Source organism: Castanea sativa, chromosome 2 (assembly GCF_040712315.1).
Source record: "Castanea sativa cultivar Marrone di Chiusa Pesio chromosome 2, ASM4071231v1".
Classification (NCBI taxonomy): Eukaryota; Viridiplantae; Streptophyta; class Magnoliopsida; order Fagales; family Fagaceae; genus Castanea; species Castanea sativa.
The window spans coordinates 6,539,853-6,565,050 of NC_134014.1; the positions used below are offsets into that span (position 1 = coordinate 6,539,853).

The following is a 25,198-nucleotide window of genomic DNA, read 5'->3' on the forward strand; positions in this document are numbered from 1 at the left end:
GAAAGATAAAAAATTGAATTGATAAAACTAAAAGTTAGAGAATTGAAATAAAAAATAGTAAAAATTAGAACATTAATTTTATATTTTTGCCTAATTTTTTATATTCCATAACAAAATAATTGAGCCTTGATTGATATTCCTTCCTGTGAATTAGACATGGGACAAAGTGTCAAATACTTGCCGCCATATAACTCAACGGAATCACTGCACAAATGAGTACTTTGCCCAGCTTTGTCAGTCATGCTATTTCCTAAAAATTATCGCCTGACAAAAAATAAATAAATAAAGTTACCTTTATACGTTTGACACATTGTCCCAAAAATAGAAAGTTGATGGTTCGGACTTTGACCACGTATCTACCATTAATTAGTTAGATGGATAATAAGTATATAAATATGTAAAAAAAATTTCTGAAAATTTAAATTTCGGTCCTTACTTTTCATACTCTACAAATATTTATACTTGTAAAGTGATTACTGTACCAAAAAAGAACGGTTGTAATAATTTTTGATAGCCGAATAGATTGAATAAAATGTTTAGAGTTTAATATCTACTTACACTAAAAATCAATAAAATTAATTAACGTCTTGTTATCTTGATTTTATGATAAAAAACTATTACTAAAACTCACGTCTACTTAATCAACTCAATTTGATAAAGTGTCTGTTTGGCATGATTTATTTTGTCAACTTATTTTACTATATAACTTATTTTATGTATTATTCATAAATCTTATTACACTATTTCAGTTAATTTTTACCTTTATTTATCGTATTTTTTAGTAAAAAAAAATTAATTTTAACAAAATAAACAGGTGACAAACATACCTAAGCCTCTAAGAGTTGAATAAATTTAACAAAAAAAGATCTAAAGTTCCACCTTCAAAGTTACACCAATTAGCGATAGGTGTCTCACTGTCTTAGATTTAAGACAAAAAGCTGAGCGGACAGTAGGCTGAAACAATCTCTATAAATAAAAAATAAAATAAAATAATCGAAACACACATCTTGCGACACACACCACAACACCAGATACGTTTCCTTCTCTCACCACCTTATAAAAAAAGTATAAAATAACCGCCGACTCCACCGCTTTCCCTTACAAATACACCACTTTTCTCTCATCAATTTCTGAAAAACAAAAAAAAAAAAAAAAACCTACACCGTTTCGTAACAAACAATGCGAGGGCACGATCGGATCAACGCGTGTCTTCCCGACGAGCTCCTCATCGAGATATTCCGGCGGCTCCTCGACTCGAAGCCGAGCCGCGACGCCTGCTCTCTCGTCTGCAAGCGGTGGCTCAACCTCGAGCGCCTCAGCCGCTCCACCCTCCACATCGGCGCCTCCGGCTGCCCTGACCACTTCCTCGGCCGTATCACTCGTCGCTTCGTCAACGTCAAGACCGTCCACATTGACGAGCGCTTGTCGCTCCCCGTTCAGTTCGTAAGCCCCTCTCTCATTTCCACTCCAATTCCTTTTTTTCTTTTTTTCAGGTTAGGGATTTAGGGTTCAATACTATTTGAGTTTGGCCATTGAATTTGATAATTTTGATTCTTAAATCAATTTCAATTGAGAAATGGAGAAGCTTTGAGCTGAGCACTTTGTGATTCTCAAAATGTGATTTTTGGGCATTGAAGGTAATTGAATTGGATAATTTGATTTTCAATCAGTTTCGATTAAGTAATGAGAAGTTTTTCGATTCAAGCATTTGCCAATTAGCAAAATCTCAACTTTATTTGAAATAATCTAGCTTTTAGCTTTTTGTCTCATGCAAATAAGAAAATAAGTCATTCCCAAACGGACACAAATCATAATTCCACTTTAGTTTAAATTTGTGACGATTACTGTTTTTGTGTTTGTTTTGGGTATAGTTTTGTTTAGTAGAGTTCAGTTCAGCACTATATAATTTTGTTTATTAGAGTTCACTTCCTTACCTGTGTCGTGTCGTAATGGTGTCCTATCTACCGTATCATGTTATAATTTTTTTAAAATTGCTCGTGTCGCTATATCATAGCGGTTTCTGTACCGGTGTCTGTGTCCATGTCCATGCATCCTAGGTTATTGGTTACAGCAAATTGTTCCAACTCTTGACCATTTTGTTTTGTTGGCTGAATATGGGGCTTTTAACGTGAGGAAAAATTTTCGTTAGGAAAGGTACATTGGTTTTAACAAACAGGGCCTTTGCAAAAAGAGGAAGTTTGAGTTCATTTTCAGTGCTTCTTTAGCTTGTTAAATAGTTTGATTATGTGATAAGACAAGTTTCTATGTGTAGAGAAGATGTGGCAGTGAATCCACGAGTTCATACACAAAAAAGCGGCGTTATGTGAAGGAGAAAAGTGGGTCTGAAGACGGTGATTTTGAGGCGTCTTGTATATCGGATGCTATGTTGAGTGTCCTTGGTGAAGGCTTTTCAAAACTTGAGAAGTTGAGCTTAATTTGGTGCAATAATGTGACAAGCACGGGTTTAGCATCATTAGCTCAAAAGTGTTGTTTGTTGAAGTCTTTGGATTTACAGGTAAATCTTTGGTTAGAACTCAACACTGTTCTACTTGCTGATTTTTTGATATTGTATTACGTAATGCCTTGCCTACGTTTGTGATTGATGCAAGTTTTTTTTTTTTTTCCTCCCCTTTTAAAGCCAGTTTTGTGATCATCATTGCCTACTTAGTTGAGACTTAACTGTTCTGTCCCTTCAGATGGGAAGGGCTTGGCATCAAATCTTCATACTCTTCATTTTGTCGTTTACTTTCGATTCTATATGTCAGTGCAATACATTATCATAAGCTTTACTTTTTTACACTTTTTTTTAGGGTTGCTATGTTGGAGATCCAGGTCTAGCTGCTGTTGGACAGTGCTGCAAGCAGCTTGAAGATTTGAATTTGCGTTTTTGTGAAGGTTTGACTGATGCGGGTGTGGTTGAATTAGCACTTGGTTGTGGGAAATCATTAAATACTCTTGGAGTTGCAGCTTGTGCAAAAATAACTGATATCTCCTTGGAAGCTGTTGGGTTGCACTGTAAATCTCTTGAGACCTTGTCATTGGATTCGGAGTATGTGAGTGACAAAGGGATGCTTGCTGTAGCCAAAGGATGTCCTCTTTTAAAAGTTCTGAAGATACAATGTGTCAATGTTACTGATGAGGCTTTGGCAGTTGTGGGCACTTGTTGTTTGTCACTCGAGTTTCTGGCTCTATACAGTTTGCAGAAATTTACTGATAAGTCAGTTGCTGTCCATCTGCCAATTGTTATTTGCTTCTTTCTTTCATTTTTTTCCCCTTTATCCGTGTTGCGATAAGAATTTGATGTGTGTTTTCTATTATTCTTAGACACATTTATCTTTCAAAGTGGTTGGAATTATTGATGAAGTTGAGCCAGTCTTTATTATGTCACTGGTTTTGCTTAATGTTGCTGTGCTAAGTATTCAGGGTATTAATTTCATTTATTCCCACTTAGATTCTCATTGCTTATTTTCTTCCACTTAACACGTTTCAGGGGTCTACATGCTATTGGCAGCGGTTGTAAGAAGTTAAAAAATCTCACTCTTAGTGATTGCTATTTCCTGAGCGACAAGGGTTTGGAAGCAATTGCAACTGGTTGCAAGGAACTTACACATCTCGAAGTTAATGGGTGCCACAATATCGGAACTTTGGGACTGGAATCTATTGGAAAATATTGCCAGTATGTTTCTCTCCCAGCCTAATCTTAATGACTTGGGTATGTGGTTATGATAACGTGTGCATTGATTGAAAGTCATGTTTGGTTCACAATATCACACAAGCTACTAGCCCCATTGCTCTTGAGCTCTACAAGTATTCATTTAAGCTACATGCTTTTACTAACCTGTTAAAACTATATAATATCATTTCATTGGCATTTTGGAAAAGATTTCAATGTTTTGGCAATTTCTTTTTTATCATTACGGTGTAAAGTTCTTCCATGAGATGGAGTGATGGATACTCATCTGTCTTCTGCAGTAACAGCCTTGGTAAAATGCTTTCCACTCAACTTAGTGAATGAGGAAAATATTAAATTCATCAAATAAATGTTATCCAATCTGCGTAAAAGTATCATGGCTTCCTCTCAGTTAAGGGTTTGGATGGATTTAGTCACATGTTCCTTGCATTTTATAGTTAGGTTGTGTTCGCCTTCTGCTTAATTTGAAGTATATACTTCGCATTTTACATTGATCAAAGCTAGTTACATATTCTTGGCTTTTGGCTAAATATGTAACATTTGTTTGATACAGTCTGTGGATACTTTTGTGAAGATGCTAATCTTAGCACTGAATATTTGCAGGCAACTCACTGAGTTAGCACTGTTGTTCTGCCAAAAAATAGGTAATAAAGCCCTTCTTGAAGTTGGAAGGGGCTGTAACAAATTGCAAGCTCTTCACTTGGTAGATTGCTCTAGTATTGGAGATGAAGGCATTTGTGGTATAGCTAGAGGCTGCAGGAATTTAAAGAAACTTCACATTCGGCGGTGTTATGAGGTCCTCGCTCTCTCACAATTAGTTCTTGTATGGCATATTTTGCCGAACTAATGTCTTGACTAATTTGCCAAAATTTTCATTAGTATTCTAAGTATTCCTTTCATTTATTTTATCTTCTAAAATTCTAATTTGCTCCTGATTCATTTGGATGGTTGTTCTCACAAAACATGGCGGCATTTAAATGCTTACTGAAGGTATGAGAACAACCATCCAAATAAATCATGAACAAAACTTTGACTTTATTTAGTCAATCTTCTAGCTTGAACAAATGGCTGAGATATGTCCTTTATTATCTAGAAAATTTCTATCAACTGTTGGGGTCAAAATAATACTCTGTACTTTGCTTCTTTCAATATCAGCTTGAATGTTTACAGTGCCCTGCTTGTAAGAATGTTATAAAAATGTAGGAAACGTGGGAATTTTTAACTATGTTGCTGGTCCTTTTAGCAATTTAAAAAAAGTACAAATTTCACAAGTAAAATATTTTAAATACACCCTCAGAGTTTAGGGTAATTTTGATTTTATCCCCCTAAAGCTTTAAAATTTTGATCCGCTCTCCTTACATTGCATATCATTTGAATTTATTCCCTTCCATCCATGCGCCATGCCTACCTGTCCATTAAGTGTCGACTAAGCTCAAAAAACAGTGTGATTAAATCGACTTCGTTTTGTCCATGTCAATAAAAAAAGTAACATTTTATCTTATTTTCTGTTTAATTTTCATTTTAACATCATTGTTTGGATTGGAGATTATGTTTGTAGTGATGTTCACAAATTGCATTGGGGTTTCTTAGAGTTAGGTTTCTGTTTGGCTGCCTAGAAAATGGTGGAAAAGATTTTTTTTTATTTAATTTTAGTGTGTATTTTTTTAGATTATAGGGGATAGCTTTTACATTTTTCATTTTTTATGTTACTTAATTGACTTGACATCATTTAATTAATGTGGCATAATTCGATTGGTCAAACTATTAGACATGATAGGCTTAGCTGGCTCTTAAAAGACGGCTAAGCACGGCACATGGACAGAAGGGAAAAAATCCAAACGATATATGACATTAGGGGAGCAGATCAAAATCTTGAAACTTTAGGAGACAAAATCAAAATTACCTGTAATTTAAGAGTGTAATTTGCATTGTATTTAATGTTTTAAATAATAAGATAGTAGTATTTTTGTTGTTTAAATCTGCATCCTTAGTGGGCATTCACATTTTTTATAGTGTAAACATCTTGCACTATAGTCTCATATATCTTTTGTTTTGCCATTAATAGATTGGAAGTAGGGGAATTTCTGCTATTGGTGAGTATTGTAACTCTCTTAAAGATCTTAGCCTTCGATTTTGTGATAGGTAAAATATTCTTCACAGCTGACTCTTTATATTTTTATTTCTTACCCTTTAGAATTAGATATTTTTTCCCCTATAGTCAACATCTTGCCAGTTGAAATCTTCATCATTACATGGAACATTATATAAATCCTACTGGACCTCTGACTGAAACAACCCCCCCCCCCCCCACCCCCCCTGGGCCTTTTTTTATCACTAGGGTTGGAGATGAGGCCCTTGTTGCCGTTGGTCAGGGTTGCTCACTACATCATCTAAATGTCAGTGGCTGCCACCAAATCGGAGATGCTGGAATAATAGCCATTGCAAGAGGCTGCCCGCAGCTCCGTTCCTTAGACATAAGTGTTCTCCAGGTGCATTCTCTCTCCCCATCCTCGGTTTATGATTCCGTGTATGCATGCATAAATTTGCATTAACCTTGGATATATACTCTGATTAGTAAAACTTGTTTCTATGTGAATTTTATGAAACTGAAATTGAGTGCCCCAAATTGCTCTATTGTTATATTGATGTGCACTGTGTGTGCGTTTGGCTCCAACTTAAAAACTCAACTTCAAAAGCTAGCTGGTTTACTATTCAGCTTATTTTTGCTACTATTCATGGGCTCTACTGCACTTTTTGGTACTATTTATAGGTCTTATTGTACTATTTCAGCTAACTTTTACCTTTATCTACAGTACTTTCAGCAAAAAGTTTTCAGTTTCAGCAAAATAAGCGGATCCCAAACAGACCTTATATATAGTTGAAAGATGGATTTAAAACTTTGAATGAGTAGTTGGAAACATATGATACTGTAAAATGATGGCATACATGTGCAAATATAAAATTACTTGATTTTTTTATCAGGTCGTCGAGTAAAAATATCGATACGTATGTAATAGGACCATTGTCTGGTGCAATGATAAAGTCTTTGGCTGTGAAGTGCACAATTTCACTCCTTAGAGCAGCATCATTATAATATAGTTAAAAGGTTGGTCCATATCCAAGCCATCCTTCCCAAAACCTAATATAGTTGGGTCTAACGCTGGGTAATAACTTTTTGATACAAACGCTGGGTAATAAGCAATAGCCTTTATTGATGCACATTTAATATCTATGCGCGGTTATGTGAAGTTCACACATCCTGAGTTATGCACCAGTCAACTTGGTCAAAACAATTCCTTGATTCAATGGTTTTATCATTTCGCCCTCTCCTCTTCGTGCTGTTTCCTCTTCAATCTAACATATCTGTCCATCTTGGCAGAATTTGGGGGATATGGCAATGGCCGAGTTAGGAGAAGGCTGTCCGTTACTCAAAGAAATACTTCTGTCACACTGCCGCCAAATAACAGATGTTGGCATAGGCCACCTTGTAAGAAATTGCAGCCTGCTTGAATCCTGCCACATGGTTTATTGCCCTGGTATAACTGCAGCTGGAGTTGCCACTGTGGTTTCCAGTTGCACCAACATAAAGAAGGTTCTGGTTGAGAAATGGAAGGTTAGTGAGCGGACCAAACGAAGATCCGGCTCTGTCATCACTTACCTCTGTATGGAGCTTTAGATCCAACATCAATTTATGTACATACGCTGAGCTTGTACATTTTCGATTACAAACCGAGTGGGAAGCCCAGATCTTGGCACTCAGAAAGATGAGCAGTTACTTGTGCATGTGCTGTTGATGTTTCCTTTTCCTTTCTTTCTTTTTTAAAAAAAATATATTTTCCTTGTTGCTCCCCTTTCAGTTTGTCAGTTGTTCCATGTTGTAATTTATTGTTTGTGTGTGATATTTGTACCAAATGTAATAGTCCTTAATGATTCAGTGTAAATGAATGAATTATGTTCTCACTGCAGCTCTTATGTATAGAAAAGTCTGGTTGAGAAAATGAAGTTCTGCTTTTAAAACCTAGAGCCCATTTTCCTTCACCAAATTGTGTACTGATTCGTACCTGTTCTCGTCTTTTCTTTTCCTTTTTTAATAGACTAATGATAGCATCTGGCTTGGTTGGCGATATTTCAACTCTAGTACCAGGAAAGAGCTTTTAGATTTGAAACAGCTTTGGACACCTCCTACAGAATCAAGTTCTTCGCCGCCGAAATTAGGGATAACTTTCAACCCAACAAGTGAATTAACCCCTGCAACTGAAGAAGTTGCAGTCGAAATCTCTCCTTGGCAATGGGACACTCTGCAACAAAATCCTAGATTTTTAACCAATTACTTACTTTCCTAATGGGACGCTCCAGGATTGAAAAGGCTTCTCTTTAGAAAATGTTATAAAACCCAAGATCTTTGATATCACCCAATCTGAAATCCAATAAATTGCTTGATTAATAAGCAACAAAACGCTGTACCATCTTTTGCAGTATATTTTTTTTCTTTCTTCTCATCAGAATTTAACCATGTTTCTTTAAATTCCAATGTTGAGGACCACCACTTATATTCGCTGAACTATCTAAACTGGAATAATCCAAAATACATGACAAATTCTGGACAAGGTTTCCATATGAGAAGCTTCAGCTGTGTTTGCTTCCCATAATAAAAAAGTGAAGAACTGTGTCCAAAACTCCAAATGGCCTCATTTACCTCATCATTTTCATGTTTTTTTTTCCCCAGAAATCTACATCCACTGAGAAAATAGACTCATTGTAAGCAAGCTTGGACAGATCATCTTCATGCAGTATTAAAAGCGTTCAAGACTTCAAGCAACAAAGAGGGTAGCCTGCACTGTTCTTCCCACGCGAGGAGATGCCTTATGTATCTAACGTATGTCTCACAGCATGTGGGAATTGCGAGTATATAGACCTCACTAACCCAAATTTTTTTTTTTTTTTCCTGAATAAATAATTAAATATTAAAAAGAAACAGAAGATGGTCCTAAAATATATATATATATATATATATATATATATATATATATATATATATATAAGCAAAAAAAAAAAAAAGAATTACGATGCAGTAATCTTTATTACTGTAAATAAAATGTGACTAAATGGAATAACTAAATATATTTATAAGTTTAGTTGTGAGTTATAACATTAAAATAAAACTTAAGACCTATTTTAAGAAATATATTACTCATACAATCATATTACCTTAATAATAATTTTTTTTTTTAATTTAAGAGAGAAATGAGTAATTTTTTATGATTTTGTATTTTTATAATTGTAATGTGTATATGAAAAGTTTGTTTACTTAGAAATATATTAATTATAAAAATTATTATACTTATTAAGGAATAACTATTACAAATTTACAACAATTTTAAAAAGGAATAGTTATGCCTCATTTTAAAGAATAGTTATTCTTAAGGAATAATAATTCCCTATAATAAAAATATTACCAAACTAAAGAATAGCTAAATCATAGAAATAATTATTACATTATAGTATCTATTACAACTTACCAAACATGCCCTAAGTTGTGGGGCAAAAAAATTTACATTCCTTTCCTATATAATAAATATAATAAAAAAAAAGAAAAAAAGGAGTGGCGTTTTAGTCCTGTCAGACCTTAGGAAAATTGTTCTTCATTTTAGAAACTATCATGGCTAGTTCATCATCCTCAGCAGTCACATTCTCAGCAGTCACAAATACCATTACCACTTCTTGTGATCTTTCCCTTCGTAAATCTACTGCAAATAGATTAGACTATTTATATGAAATATCCCATGTCCCTGAAGATAGTAAAATACCTATTACTGATTTCCCTATTGTAAATCCCTATACTGTGTTTGATAAACCTCAAAAAACCTTCAAAAAATCCATAAAATTTTTTTTAGGTCCTTCTCATCCTTCTAGTGTAAAAGAATATGTCCAAGCCTCAAAGTTTGACCAGTTTAATATTCCAGCTAGTGAAAAAGAAAACTTTATCACTCTTGCTCTTCCTAGAGAGTTTGTCATTCCATAGCAAGGACAAGGTTATACTCACCTCCATTTTGGTGCAGTAAGACTCGCACTCACTTTTCATGGCAGAAAAGGACTCCCTATAGCTTCTAGAATTGCTCTTCTTGATTCTAGATTTTTGGAATACTACAATGCAGTTATAGGAACTGTCCAAACCACACTCAATGCGGGAACAGTCTTTGTCACCCTTTTCCCCAATTTTAACATGTCTTTCAAAGACCCTCACCTTTGTGATGCTCTTAAAGTCCAAGTCCGGTTCCACGGAGCTTCTCAAGTGCATGATACTTTTGCAGGCTACACTTCACTATCGAGCTTGCCTCTCTGAGACTCCAAAACCATGCTTTTGACATAGCTATACCAGAGATAGCCCAGTCCAATGATGCTCTTTTAATCCAAGTTGATCCAGGCATGACGCCTATGTGCACATTTGTTCCAAGACAATTGAACAAAGATCAGATGAAAAAACTCTTTCCAGAGTCATGGATCACAAAATATGAGACTCTTCATCAGGCATCTCAGCCAATCCAGTCCAACACTCCTTTCTTCATCAGAAACCAGAACGGTGACGTTGAAGTTAGGTTTATGACAGCCACACCAGAAAAAGAAGAAGTTACAGTCTTTCCTACAGCTATGATCCAACCAATCTCTTATGAAGGTCTTGATGGTCTTCAGATTAAAGCATTTAGAGAAGATGGAAAACCTGTCTATGAAGGAAAATCATCCACTGGACACATATGGTGGGATGTTTGTGATTGTGAAGAATGCAGAGAAGAAGAAGTATTTGAAGAAGATCAGAAAAGAAGAAAGAAGAAGTCTTCATAGCAGCTTCCTAAAGAAAGATATGAAGCAGGAGACCCAGAAGTTGACCTCCTTGGAGAACCTTCAGGAAAGTTTGACTACTATGTCCTTTATCCCAGATCCAGAAAACAAAAACCCCCATCCCTTTCCCCATGCAAAGAAAGTCATCATCAAAACCAACAAAACCAGAAACCACCTTTAATCCCATATTACCAGAAAGTCCTTCCCCAAATACAAAAATGTCAACCCAAGCCTCCCAGTCAAACCTACACACAAAAGCCCTTACCTTGTTATATGTTTGACCATGCATCACCCTCATACTCACAAAAATTTTCCTCCTTTAGAAAGTTTTGACCACCCACAAGCCAATGTTAAAGATGTTTGGAAAATCAAAAACCCTGTTGGAACCAATCCAGATGGAACCAAAAAACAAGTTTCCTCAACTGAAGCAGCCCTCAATTGGCAGGCAGAAAATGCTGTAGCACAGAATCAAGTCCTTTCGAAGATCCTTGACAATCAACAAAAGTTGACTGAAGCAGTAAGTTAGACCTTCTCATCCTCAAATTCTCTCATTGAAGATTTGAAGAAGAAAATACAGTCAGTTGAACAAGAATTGGAAACAATTGCCTCCACAGTAAAAGATTTGTCTGTCTCCTTTCCACTCATCAGGCAAAAAGAAAAAGAAAAAAAACAGTTGTTGATGCAACTCTAGTCTTTGGAAAACTCACAAAAGGCAGCTACCCAAGCTCTTCCAATGCAAGTCTACATGCTATACCAACCTCGTCAATCACTGTATAAAGATCTGTCCATACCTGTACCCTCACCATTTTCCCCAGTTTCCCCATACCAAAACCTCCAACCACTAAACATGACGCATCCAGCCCAAAACCCGTTCAAACCATGTGGAATTTTTTCTAGCACAACAAACCCAACACCACCACCTCAACTAGAATCTCAACCCAAACCAGAACCTCAAGGCAAACCACAAAAGGAACCTCCTCCCATCAAAAAAGACAAAGAACTCTTATACCAACCACCAGATCCAACTAATGGTGCTTCCTCCAGACCCCCAAATATGAACATGTTGGCCATAAATTCTGATCCTCCAAACCTGATATCATCATTTCTCAGAACTTTAACTCTTCAAGAACCAACAGAACCCTTTGTTCTTCCGGTCATTGATGACACAGATTTAGACTTATCTGGCCTTGACCTAGATGAAGTCTTCATGACTGGGCCAAAAGTAGAAGAAGAAGATGATGTCCTTCGCCCTAAACAACCTCCACCTCCACCACCAATATTTCCTACACCACTTGTCATCCATGATCACTACACAAGATTAACCTACTCATCAACCACAGATTCAAAACACTTGTTCACCCTTGATAACAGTCCTCCTTCAAAATGGCATGATGAGATTTTCAACATGTATTCATGGTGTACAGCAGAACTTCAAGCCCCAAACAATACAGTTGCCCAGATTATTGCCAAATTTGTAGCAAGACTAACAGGCAAACTGAGACAATGATGGATTAACCTTGGAGAATACAGGCAAAGACAAGCAGCCCAGAGTAACACACTCGAGGATTTTTTCACGATCCTCCATAATGAATTTCTTGGTTCATTAGCCCATTACACTGAAGTAGCCAGAGATGAATTCCAAGTGATGAAAAGCTGTTCTTTTAAGGCAGTCTTTCAATTCAGGGTAGGATCAAGGAACCATTGAAGGGAGGAATGTAACTGATGTAGAGCTTATGATTTGAGGATTTAACTCAAAAATTGTTTAAGAGCATATTTAGTAAACTGTAATAAGTATTGTAATGTAATAGTCATTTCTTTGATTTAACTATTCAATAGTTTGGTTATATCTCTATTGCAAGAAATAGTCATTCCTTATAAATAGTTATTCTTTACAACAAAGAATAACTATTCCTCTATTTTTTTCATACTGAATAACTATTCCTCTCTAAAAAGGTTGTAATAGATTTTCCTTAGTAAATGTAATAATTTCTAATATTAATATATTTCCAAATAAAAAAATTTTTCATATCCACGTAACAATTATGGAAATAAAAAAATCACCAAAAAATAACTCATCTTTCTCAAATTTAAAATATATTATTTTTAGAAAATATAATTGTACGAGTGAGATATTTCCTAAATTAGATCTTTAAGTTTTATTCTAATGTTACAACTCACAACTTACCAAACTAATGAATAAATTTAGCTATTCCATTACAACATATTTTATTCCTATAAATAAAGATTACTATTCCTTTTGTAATCCACATTCCTATTAATAACACATGATACTATGAGCTTTCAAGATTTTGCTTAAATATAACAAACTGTGATATTACGGATTTGAAATCTGTTCATCTCTTGTTGTACCGTGTTGAAGTGTGAGATTCCCCCCTTATATTCACAAAGTTTAAATCTCTTTAAAATTTTCATAAAAATATATTATCATTTTATACACTTTTTTTTTAATAATGGAAAGCCTAAAGAAAGTTCTTCAATAGAAAAAGAAAAAAAAATCATTTCACATTATATAAATAATTCAAACTATTACTCTACCCAAACTAACCATGGGTTTGGGAAGAGTATTTGGAATCAAAATTCCCCCCTTATTCAACCGCAGGTGCCAGAAGAAATAAACCAACAGTTGCAAATGTCTGATAATCAGATTCAAATTCAACTATTGCAGAAGCTTCAACAGCAGCAGCAATCATTTCTAGCATAGCAGTCAGCTCTGCAACAACCTGCTCAATTTTTACACAACTCCAAGACCCACAGCCGCAGTTGTTAGATTAGATATGTTGCAAAACTTCTCTAGGTCTCTGACAACCACCCAAATGCTGGAGGTGTCCCTCAAGCAACCTCAACCTCGCTCCCTCAGTCAATCCCACATCAGATAACAAGGAATAGCAGCCGCTCATATATGCGGTTCTCTCATCCACCCCAGCAGCCAAAGCTTCAACAACAGCAATCTGGTGTTCAGCCCGATATATCTGGTCATGGGGGGCTTCCTGTACCCCTAAGAGCCAATCAGCCATCTACAGCCGGTAGCAGTATAGTGGCAGTCTGCAATTACCGATGATCTTCCATCTTGTTCCACTTCACCTTCCACAAACTACTGCCACAATGCGGTTCAGCCAGTGATGAATGACATGCCCATTGAAGTACAGCTATCCGGGAGGACATGGCTCATTCTTCTGCCACAATCTTGTGTCCAAGTGCCTTGGAAACCATTTTATCTAATGCAGTGCTAACCTGGTTAAAGATTTGCAGCAGAAGTCCATTGTGAAGCCTTCATTTAACATCTCTAGGAATCAAAATCAAGGATTTTTTGCTCCACAAAAATACTTGAATGGTGCAGCTTCCAAGACAGATTGCTTGGACACATCATCTTCAACAACTTCAGTTTGCCTTTCACAGAATGATGCCCATTTACAGCAGAATAACAACCCATTGTCCTTCAATCCCCAATCATTGTTGTTTAGAGACACCAGTCAGGATGGGGAAGTTCAGGCAAATCCTAGGAATAGTGTTCCCTATGGGATTAACACTGACAGTCAACTAGGGATACCCTTGAATCCTGATCCTTTATTAGCAAAGGGCATAACAAGGTTAGGGAAGGATATCCACAATAATTTCTCTTCAGGAGGCATGATTATAAACTATGAAAACTCAAAAGATACTCAACAGGAACTTTCATCCTCAATGGTTTACCAGTCTTTTGGCTGCTAGTTTGGACGAGAGAACTGAATATTTGGAGGATCTAAATAAACATGATCTTATTTTCCTTGAACTACAAAACTCTCGGGCTAATACATGTAAATTGATTTTTTGAGCTGATATCATCATCTCACTGTCTTCACATCAGAATTTCTAGTTCTAAATCAAACAAAACAACCATGACAATCGATACATGAATATAGAACAAACAACCTTGAGCTGTCAGTTTGTATAGATTTATTCAACCAATCCAATTCACTTTTCATTCATTGCTTTTGTTCACCCCACTAATATTTGCAAATCATAGACAACTCTGTTAATTTTTTAGATTCCATACCCAAATCAATTTTTTTTAAATGGTATTAAATTCTATAAGGATTCAGTGTCAAGTCTCTTGTTTTAGATCATTTTTAACATTGTTGATTTATTTGGTTTTTACTGAGGTTTTTTCCGTAACCTTTGTCTTTTTTATTTTTAGTAACTATATGCTACACTTAGACCTATCAAAAAATATGCTACACTTAGTAGTTTTCAAAAACTTTCGGTCAAACATTTATTATAGTAATCATCATATGAGTTCTCCTTATAGGCCGCAACAAATTCTTCTGCTAACCTTAATTACCAGTCTTTCATAAGGGCAACTTTGAGTTCTATACTGAATAAGCCAACATGAAATATTTACCAACATCCATAGAAATAAAGATTTGAAAACAAAAATCACTTTAGAACACTAATAAAAATAAACATAAAATGCAAGAAAACAGGTTCCAAGGGTTGGAGCTCGCCCAAGCTCCATTCTTTATGCTCCCAATATCCATCTCTAGCAGCAACACCCTTTTTGGCAACACCTTAAAAGGGACTAATGTGAGAGAGGTCAATATGCTTATCAGAATACACCCCCACCATGAAAGACGCTACGTTGCCCAATGGTGCCCCCTAATCCAGACAAGGAATATAAGTGTAAAACGTGACATACTCAGGGTCTATATAATAATAATTACTACTATATTATATAAATAAAATAAACATATTAAAGGGCTAAACATGCACAGGATAACTATTGAAAAGTACTTGATCCCTTCCCATATGAAAATTATAATAACTTTGGATAATCAACATTAATATGTTAACAAATTACTTGTGGCCTTGTGGGACACAGATATAGGAGGTCACGTGTTAAGTTAATGGCTTGCCACCTTTTCCTTTTATAGTGTGTTTGAAAGTTTGTACAGAGGAGAGTAAACGGAAAGGAGAGGGGAATGGTTACCCCGTCTCTCTGTTTGGATGTTTTAAAAATATTAGGTAGAGTAAGGGGAATAGAGATATCCACCTCTTTGTTTGGATGCTTTGAAATTAAGGGGAGGAAAGGGGGACAGGGGGGGAGTGGTCATATAAATTGACAATTATGGTCATTATTTGCTAATTTTAAAGAAATGCATATAAATTGATATCATAAGAGTAAAATTGACAATTTAAATCCTTCTTCCCCTCTAAATTCCTCCAATTTGGGGAATTGAAAAGTGTAAGGAGGGTAAGATACTCCTCCAAACTCCTTCAAACCCTCCCTCTCCGCTCTTACAAAAATCCAAACAAGGTTCATCAACAAACCACTCCCATTCCCTCTGCTCACCCCTCCCCCTTCATTCAAACAAACTGTTAGGGGTAAGATACCCCTCAAACCCCCCCCCCCCTCCCTCTGCATTTAAAAAATACCCAAACAAGGTTCATCAAATCAAACCCCTCCCCTTCCATCCAAACAAACTTTTCAAGCTTACTTTGATTTAACAAAACAATCAAATAATCCAGATAACAGCTAAAACTTAGTCAATCTACGTGTGTGCATCCTAAAAGTCTCAACAACATCAAAGAATGTCAAAAAATAAATGAAACTCTTCACATAATCATATGACTTTGTGCGTACGGAGTATACATAACGAGTGTGTAAAATTATAGCTAGTCTTTCCTTTCTTCAATTTTTCCTTCCTTTTCCAACAACAGGATATACAGAGCAAATATAGTACTATAATAAACAAACAGATTAAAACCAACCAAATAGTAGGCATGGTAGGATACTATTGGAATGATACCTAACTAGAGATCCAACGTTTCTTTAAAAGTTTCACTGGTAATTTCTTTGTTGAAGGATAACCCTATTCTAGTTTTGCAAAGGATACAGTGCTCAACCTTTGTTACAAAAAGGTTATAGTGCTCAACTGAACTATATTTGAAGAGGATTAAAATGCATGCAAAAATGTATTGGAATGCAACATCAATAACAATATTGTTCCAAAATGAGCATTCCTAGCATTGATCTTAGGTTGGAAAATCAGAAAAACTTTGAAACCTTCCTGGATACCTAGATTCATATATATACTAGCGGAACACAAAGTACTCCACATAAACTCAGTAATTAAACTAGAGTAATTATCTAGTATCCTGGGAGTACAGCAACGCGGTACTTCCTTTTCTCACATAATATTAAATGCCAGTAATGAATTTCATGTGAGAAGAAAGAGTACTGCATCATTGTAGTCCAAAAATACTTAATAATTTTGCATTTATCAAATATATAAGATATAGCAGCCAAGAGATGAAGACAAGGAATACGCACACATATAAAAGTAAGCATTTTTTAATGGTTTATGATATGTATTTAGTTTACCTTTATCGAGTTTGGGAACTGGTGTTGGCCACCATTGAAGTACAAACTGGAAGGCATTCAACTTTTTTTTTGATATGTAAAGCTTGAAGGGATTCATCATAGTATTATCACGTCCAAATTGACCCTCAGTAAAATAATAAACCACCTCCATTTGTTGACTCTGTGTATTCAACAACACAATATTTTTTGTCCTCAACAAATAAACAATTTTTGGATCAACTGGGTGAATACCTAGCACTGTCAATAAGTTAGTGTTGCTCACAGGAAACTTTGCCACCAAGCTCCATTTCCCAGCAACATAGTCCTCGAGTTCCCAATGTTGAAACAGTAATCTATCATTGTTCGAATTGGATAGAAACATGCACTGCAAACGCCCTTGGCAAGCTGATAAGCAAACGTGTCCATGCATGTCAGAGAGCTCTCTTGGTTGACAAATGAGACGGCATTTATGATCATGTTTGTTATTAGGATCAAAAGCAAGGATATCTCTACTGCCACAGTGCACCCAATGCATGATATCATCGTGGGCAAGAACTGCATGTGTCTGAAACTTGGTAAAATCAATGGTGGCATGAAGACCTTCACATTGCTCTGTAAATTGTTGCCATTCACTAGTATCGGAGTTGAATATCTCCACACAGAGATCAAGGGATTTTTTCTTTGGGAGGCCAAAGCATGGGGGTGAAAAAAACCATTCAAAAATGAGAATTATACTGGAATTTGAAACTAAATTAATATATGAAAAATAAAACTAGCCAGAAGCAGAACTATAGTTTCAAGAATGAGAGGTCAAAGAGATAACAAATGTAAAAATCTTACAAATTTAAAAAGTTTATTTAAGAAATATGAAAAGTTCGGGGGATTTTATATATATATATATAATTAAAAAAAAAAATTGGACTTTGTGTGCTTCTAATTCAGTAACATGCTAAAAGACTTTGGCAGTGACAATCTAATTCTTAAAAAGTTTGGCCCTCCAAGCTCGTATGTTGTCCCGCACTTCAAACTAGCATCAATTCAATATTAACGAAATATTTTTAAAAAAAGAAGAAGATATAGATACATTTCTACTCAATCATTTATGATGCATAAAATCACAAAAACCATTTATGATTGATTTGCTACTACATGTCGCACTAGTTTCCCTTTCAATATACATAATCAAAAAATCCATTACTAAAAGAAGTTGTTTCATAATAACAATTAAAATTTAAAAGAGTAAATAGAAGTACAACCATTCTATAATCAAAATAGCATAAACATTGAAAAAAAAAAGTTATTTATTATCATTGTAATATTGTTCTTAGTAAGAAAACCAATTAGTGTTGTCACACACACACACAAACATATATATATATATATATATATATATAAAATTAAAAGTAAAAATCCAAATTGTCAATTTTACTCTTATGATGCTATGCATTTCTTTAAAATTAGCAAATAATGATCTCGTTGCCAATTTCTATGACCACTCCCCCCACCCCTCTTTGCTTCCCCTTAATTTTTAAAGCATCCAAACAAAGAGGAGGATATCTCTATTCCCCTTACTCTACCTAATATTTTTAAAACATCCAAACAGAGGGACAGGGTACCCATTCCCCTCCCCTCCTCTCTCCTTCCTCCCCTCTTACCGTTTACTCTCCTCCCTCCAAAATTTCAAACACACTATAAAAGGTAAAGGCGGCAAACCATTAACTTAACATATACCTCCTCCTATATCTGTGTCCCACACGGCCACAGGTAATTTGTTAACATATTAATGTTGATTATTAAAAGTAATTATGATTTTCGCATGGAAAGAGATCGAGTACTTCTCAATAATTATCCTGTGCAAGTTTAGCCCTTTAATATGTTTATTTATCTATATAACATAGTAGTAATTTTATACATATATCACTCAAAAATCTAAGTCTCAAAATTTTAACTTTGGGTGCCAAACATCAAATAAAAACAATTTATTTTTAGATTCTTTGGACTTGTATTCAATTTGGAAGGGTTGATTTTAAATTTTAAGGGACAAAATATAAAAATTTTTATCTAAAATTCATAAAAGAAAAAAATTTAAAATCACTGCTTCTTAATACGTTTCCACTCAATCTTCTGTGATGTATTATGAAACTTGACATTTTTTTGGTTCACAAAAATCTATGATTGATTTGGTAGTAAATGTCACAATAATTTCCCTTTAAACGTACAAAATTAAGAAATCCATTAAAAAAAATCATCTTTTATTTTGTTTGCATTAAAGAGTAAATAAAGTAGAACCACTCTATAATCAAAATAGTATTTAAAAACGAAAATTGAAAGCCATATTTATTTTCATTATAAGTTCAATATTCTTCTTAGTAAAAATTTATTAGTCTGTCACCTGAAAAAAAAAAAAAAAAAATTGACAATTGTTTCTATTCAAAGTCTCAAACTTTTTAACTTTGAATCCCAAACATCAAACAAACTAACTAAAAAAACACTTACAGTTACACAAATATACACACACACGCACACAAAAACAGGGCGGCCATGGTCCCCCATGGTCTATACATACCTTTGTTTTGACAGCACTGACACGCACAACCTTGAACCGAGTAACGGTGTCAATGTCATCATAGTAGGAATGGCATACAAACCCAGCAAGGACATAACTGTGAAACCTAGGAGGCCCAGGAAGAGCGACCCAGTTCGCAGTGAGTGGATTACAAACGTAGTACATCATCTGAGACAAGAGTGTTGTGGAACACAACACCAACCCATTACTCGTTGCTATGAAAATAATGGGGTTTGGATTCTGAGGAAGAAAGCTCAAGGAAAAGTTGGAGGACATAAACTGTGGATCCCTCTGAAAATGCTTGAACTCAACGGGAAATGGTAGGGGAAAGCTACACTGAAAGAACAGTGTAAAGGGTGGTGATGGCTGTGATGGGTACAAGAGTTTCATCCTGTGTGTAAAACGTTGAGCGAATTGGGGTTGACAGATCACTTGGACCCATCTCTTGGAAACGCACTTGAAGCGGTGTGCGGGTTTCAGAGGAATTCTATGGAGGATTTCTATTAGAAGGTCGTTTGAGAGGTCATCAAAGGAGGTTTGCTTGGATTCTGAATTGGGTTTTTTGCAAGGCAAAGCACAGATATCCATGGCTGTGTTGGTGGGGACTGGTGAAATGAAACTCAAATCAATGGGACAAAAGTGGGCGTTGGTATTGGAACTTGAAATGTCTTCTGCTCTTGACTTTTTATATTTCCAAATAACCTAGGTTTTTTTTTTCTTAAAAAAAAAAAACAAACGTAGTTTTTTATTATTATTATTTTTAACTTTTTTATAAAACATAAAGATTATGAAAATACTATATTTTTTTAATAATTACAATGCAAATAAGCAAATTTCTAAAAAGATATTATATTGCATGCATTAGTACGTGATGGCGGTTTTAGAAATTTTTTTATAGATAATTATCTAAAAAATTACATTATACAAAATATAATAGTCTATTGAACTGGTAAAAATATACCAACTGATGTTGTTAAATCGAGTTCAAATCTCCTGTCCCACTTTTTCTGCTCCACTCTATACTCCACTGATAAAAACTTGTCACGTGTTCACCCAAGTAATTAAATACTATCATTATTGACTTATTAATGCTACCGTTATTAATTAATAATAGTATTTAATTACTTAGGTGAACACGTGGCAAAAAATTTTTATTTGTGGAGTATAAAGTAGAGCAGGAAAAGTGGAACAGAAGATTTGGACTCTGTTAAATCACTAGCCGTTACAATGGTTTAATAGTTTTTTTTTTTTTTTTAATAAGCCAATAGTCTTATATATTTTTAAAAAGTACCGATAAAAAAGCAGGAGTTGGGCAAAAGCTAAAAATGTAAAAGGGGTTAAAATTAAAAACTAACAAAACAAAAGGCAAAAAAGGATTGATAAAAAATAAAATGAGAATTGAGCTTATGTGGCGTTGGTACGGGGAATCCACGTTACTCCTGGCATCTAGAATCACATTCCTAGGAATATAGCTATTCCTATGTTTGGTTTTATTGGGAGATTCCTAGGAATGTGAGATGATAATGTTTGGTGTATTCCTAGGAATCTTAAGTGAATTATTTGTTTTTCCTATTTTGTCCTTAGATTTGAATGTGAAGTACCAAGCCCATTAAAAAAAAAATCTTCCTTTAAATAAATAATGAAAAAATATATATAAACTATTAATTAGTCCTTTAAAAAAATATCTTACTCTAAATAGATAGATAAAAAACATTATATAAACTATCAATTAGTAACACATTCATTAAAACTGTGATCTAACATTTCAAAATGACAAGAATAATACAAAAATAACTATTAGCAGAGTTATTTATGTTGTTTTGGCGGGAAAAGATAAAGACAAGAGAGAAGATATTGATAATTTGTTTTATAGTTTATCTTAATTGCTTAAATGATAAGAAAAAATGGTTAAAATTGTCAATTTATAAAAAATATAATTTCTTTTAAGTTTGGGAATCTGGATTCCCACCTGTTTTAAAGGGAATCCACATTCCTACTGAGAGGGGGTTAAGGATTCCCCTGGCATCTGATTCCCTAGCATAATTTGCAACCAAACATGGGAATCTTTAAACATTCCTAGGAATTCTAAAATATTACCTCGTACCAAATGCCACCTTAGATGGAAGTAATAAAATGAGAGAAAGAGATGCTGAAAGGATAAGAGAGAGAGAGAGAGAGTGAGAGAGAGAGCCATACAAATGAACAATACTCATTGTAATTGTGAGTCGAGACACCGATGAGAGTAGAACTACTATTACTACAAACCTAAGGAGAGTAAAGTTGTCGATGCCACTCAAGGTAACTCACAACAGCAATAACTCTCTTGGTACCTTTTTTTTTTATGAAAAATGGAAATATGGATTATTTTTATGGTATGGGTTGAACATGTTACAAATCTAAATGATTTGGGAGTTTTATTTTTATTAAATATTTTGTTAGTTTATTGATGTTTGGTCTAATCTTGTCGTTGTTCGGGCTAATTTCATTATTGCTATTTGGGCTAATTTAATAAATCATTTATGAAGTCATTTTTTTGGGTATAATATTTGAGGAAATTTCAAAAAATTTCTTGAGATTTTAATTTAGATTTGGAAAGCAAAAATTCCAACCCAAATCATACCTAAATATACTAAATTTTGTAAAAGCATCCGCAGCTGGGTTGCAATATGGCAAATGTAAGATGGGTTTAGCATAAAGGCCCCAAAAACCCCCCACAGCTGGGCTTGTAAAAAGCAAGAATTGTAAAATTATTTAGAATTCTGCTACAGTGCAATTCTAAAGGTAGAATCGCACTATAGCGATATTGTAAAACAAAATATAGTTTTTTATTCAAATTATCAGGTTTTCTCTCTCCATTCACACAACACGATCAGCTTCAACAGTCTCTCATCTCTCTCTCCATCCCTGAAGAACAGTCTAGCTTCACCAACATAAAAATACTCTTTTTTTTTTTTGTCTGACTCACTTCTCTCACTCTTTTTACTCATCCTCTCTCTTCTCTATTTTCTCTCTGTCTCCCTCTTCTTTGTCTGTTGGCGTGGTGGCTTTGCTACCATGGTTGATGGATTTCTAAATCAACAACAGCAAGATCGATGGTGGTTTTTTGTGGGTTTTTCTTGGTGGTTGTTGGTGTGGGTTTCTCTCGTGGTTGTTGGCGTGGGTTTCTCTTGGTGGTTGTCGGCATGGGTTTCATTGTAGGTTGTCGGCGTGGGTTTCTCTTGGTGGTTCTTGCGGTGGTTGCTTTTTTGTGGTTTTTTTTTTTTTTTTTGAGAAACTTTTGTGGTTGTTGTTGGTAGTGGGTTTGGTGGTTTTTTTAATGGGTTTTGGTGGTGGCTACTATGATAACAGTGGTGGTTGCTGGCTAGTGTTGTGGTGGGTTTACTTGGTGGTGGTTGGGTTTTTTTCCTTAGTGTCGTGGCTGGGTTTTTTTCCTTAGTGCCGTGGCTGGGTTTGTTTGGTGCCGTGGTGGGTTGGCAGTGGTGGTGTGGGTGGTGGGTAATTTGGTGGTGGTGTGGGTAGTGCGTTGGGTGAGGGTTTTGTAGTGGTCTGGGCAATGGTTGTAGTGGGTTGTGTTGGTTGAGGTGGTGGTGGTGGGTTGGGTTGTGTTTGGTTTTGTATTTTATTGGATATATTATTTTATTGAGTAAAACAGGAAAATAAAAGTTGAGATGTTGGGTATTTTGTAAAATGGTATTGTATAGTTGATAAAGTAACTTTTTGGGATGGTAAAATAGGATGAGATAGAATTCCCGGATGTGGATGCTCTAAGTGTAAGCAATGTGAAATTGATATTCTTAAATATTAGGGGCATGTCAATTGCAATAACTCCACTTTTTCACTTCTCTTTACTCATCAAATGAGAGGGAAGATGTCGCTTACTCACAAATTTTTTTCATTTCCACCCCTAATCTTGTTTTTTATTCTTCCCACCCCTATCCAACAAGCTATGGTTGCAGGGCTAACTAAACTATACTGATAACTTAGATAATGGCCAAAGACCCTAAATAATAGAGGAGCCCCTTTGTTAATTAACATAGTATATTATATTTATATGTCTTAACATTTTAATAAAGGCTCATTCACTTATAAAAAAAAATAATAATAAAGTCTCCCTCTATTAGGCCTCCACTTTGTCAAAAAACATAGAAGCATTTTTATTTATTTTGATTAAAACGTAAAGAGAGAATATTAATGTCACAATTGTATCCCAAAAACACAAAAGGTGAAGGAGACAAAATATTTATAACAAAATTAAAATATGAATTGTGCAAATCCATTAATTAATAAAATATAACCTTTGTCACTTGAAATTTGTCATGAGAGAGACTATATATATCTCTAATATCACATCAACCCACTTACTCAAGTTTTCTTTTTAACAATTTTTTATGTATAATTTAATTAGTTTTTGACTTTTTTTCCATTTGTACCTGTAGGGATAAAAGACCCAAAAATGCATATTGGGCCATGGGCTTTGTCCGAGGGTATTCACTTATCCGATGACAGATAAACAATAATGAAGATGTTAGACCTTGAGGTCCACAAGTAAGTTGCGACCGAGGCAGCTAGGGAGGTAGTCTGAGGAGAGGTGTCTCCTTCACCAAGTGAAGCAGAGGTCAAATGGTACGTTCTGTTGTCCAGAATGATCTTCCAGGAGGTTCTATTGATGAGGACATGTTTCATAGGGGTACAAAGCAAAGGAACAACTATGAAATATCTCAGAGAAAGCTGTTACCACCGCATTGAATGCTCTGTATCCAAATCCTTAGCCGCATTAATGAGGAAGTGATGTCTGAACAGTGATTTTCAACCTTATAGCTACTACCCAAAGACTTCAGGAAGGTGCGGATGGAACAAGTATCAACACTAGCAATCTAGACCCACACGTGGAGAGAGGAAATGAGAACGTGAAGGAAGTATAAAATAGAAAAAGGTCACTGAGAAAGGGGATCGGGATAAAAAGAGAGAAAAATACTGTAGACTGAAAAACAATATTTGTAGTTTGTCATTAAGGGAGGGAAACATAGAAATAAGAACTAGCCTCCTCGGATTGAGTCTGAGGACAATTACTTTATACAAACTTGCTTCTATTGAGATCTTGGTCCACTATAATTGACTTACAAGCTCATTAGGACTTAGATTTCAAACTCATTCTCTACAAATTCATTGTATTGGGCTCGTTGGGCCTATTACCTTTCTTATTTTGGGCTTTGGTACAAATTGTGTCCTTACAGTACCAATTTTTTTTATCATAATAAGATAGATCAGTCATTTTTATTCTAAGTAGGTTGTTTAATAAATATTATTTAAATAATATTCAAATATAAGAATTGAATTTTATTGAAAGCTTTCACCTTATGCCCCAAAAATCGTTGAACCGGCCCTAGATAGTTGATTAGCACCAAAAACAGCTTCATGTAATGGGGAGATCTATTCCATTCAAGAGCTTCTCTTCTTGTATAAATTTTGGATACTCAAATCTTTGATATCTGTACATTTTGGGATATTTTAAGCTGGCTTTCAAGTTGTCAAAGCTATAGATTCTAGGTCTTAGGGGTTTGTTTGGTACACAAGTTTAAACACATATTTTCAAATTTTAGACAATATTACACGTATTTTTATACATTTTTTCACCTACATGTATTTCTAAAAAAAACTGAAAACTGTTGTTTAAATACACGTATCAAACATGCCCTAGATATCCCAAAATATCTACTCCTTACTCACTTATAGGTTTTCAATTAAG

General features: G+C 35.0%; 2 protein-coding genes across 3 annotated transcripts; one reads left to right on the top strand and one right to left on the bottom strand.

Moving 5' to 3' along the window:
- Positions 1-1,018: 1,018 nt before the first annotated feature.
- LOC142625853 (uncharacterized) lies at positions 1,019-7,712 on the top strand. The gene is made up of 8 exons (XM_075799590.1): positions 1,019-1,443; positions 2,273-2,515; positions 2,811-3,217; positions 3,491-3,676; positions 4,295-4,487; positions 5,757-5,833; positions 6,030-6,180; positions 7,071-7,712. Exons 1-8 carry the CDS (start codon positions 1,180-1,182, stop codon positions 7,365-7,367), a joined length of 1,818 nt encoding a protein of 605 aa, XP_075655705.1. The 5' UTR covers positions 1,019-1,179; the 3' UTR covers positions 7,368-7,712.
- Positions 7,713-13,035: 5,323 nt separating this feature from the next.
- On the bottom strand, positions 13,036-20,105 carry LOC142626416 (putative F-box protein At3g23970). 2 transcript variants are annotated; one of them, XM_075800242.1, is made up of 3 exons: positions 19,453-20,105; positions 16,908-17,565; positions 13,036-14,111 (listed from the first exon to the last, which is right to left on the bottom strand). In XM_075800242.1, exons 1-3 carry the CDS (start codon positions 20,038-20,040, stop codon positions 14,083-14,085), a joined length of 1,275 nt encoding a protein of 424 aa, XP_075656357.1. In that variant the 5' UTR covers positions 20,041-20,105; the 3' UTR covers positions 13,036-14,082. The 2 variants fall into 2 exon arrangements, with proteins under 2 accessions (XP_075656357.1, XP_075656356.1); XM_075800241.1 differs by lacking the exon at positions 13,036-14,111 and adding an exon at positions 14,774-15,181.
- Positions 20,106-25,198: the final 5,093 nt, after the last annotated feature.

What these genes read in the sequence shown, in the direction of transcription:
- LOC142626416 (XM_075800241.1), bottom strand. Translation starts at nt 20,040, where the DNA reads ATGGATATCTGTGCTTTGCCTTGCAAAAAACCCAATTCAGAATCCAAG. An exon ending in TCAGTGCTGTCAAAACAAAG is followed by an intron (nt 17,566 to 19,452) that starts GTATGTATAGAC and finishes GGCCTCCCAAAG; the next exon opens with AAAAAATCCCTTGATCTCTG. An exon ending in AGTTCCCAAACTCGATAAAG is followed by an intron (nt 15,182 to 16,907) that starts GTAAACTAAATA and finishes TGTCTGGATTAG; the next exon opens with GGGGCACCATTGGGCAACGT.
- LOC142625853 (XM_075799590.1), top strand. Translation starts at nt 1,180, where the DNA reads ATGCGAGGGCACGATCGGATCAACGCGTGTCTTCCCGACGAGCTCCTC. An exon ending in TCTATTGGAAAATATTGCCA is followed by an intron (nt 3,677 to 4,294) that starts GTATGTTTCTCT and finishes GAATATTTGCAG; the next exon opens with GCAACTCACTGAGTTAGCAC. An exon ending in TAGACATAAGTGTTCTCCAG is followed by an intron (nt 6,181 to 7,070) that starts GTGCATTCTCTC and finishes CCATCTTGGCAG; the next exon opens with AATTTGGGGGATATGGCAAT.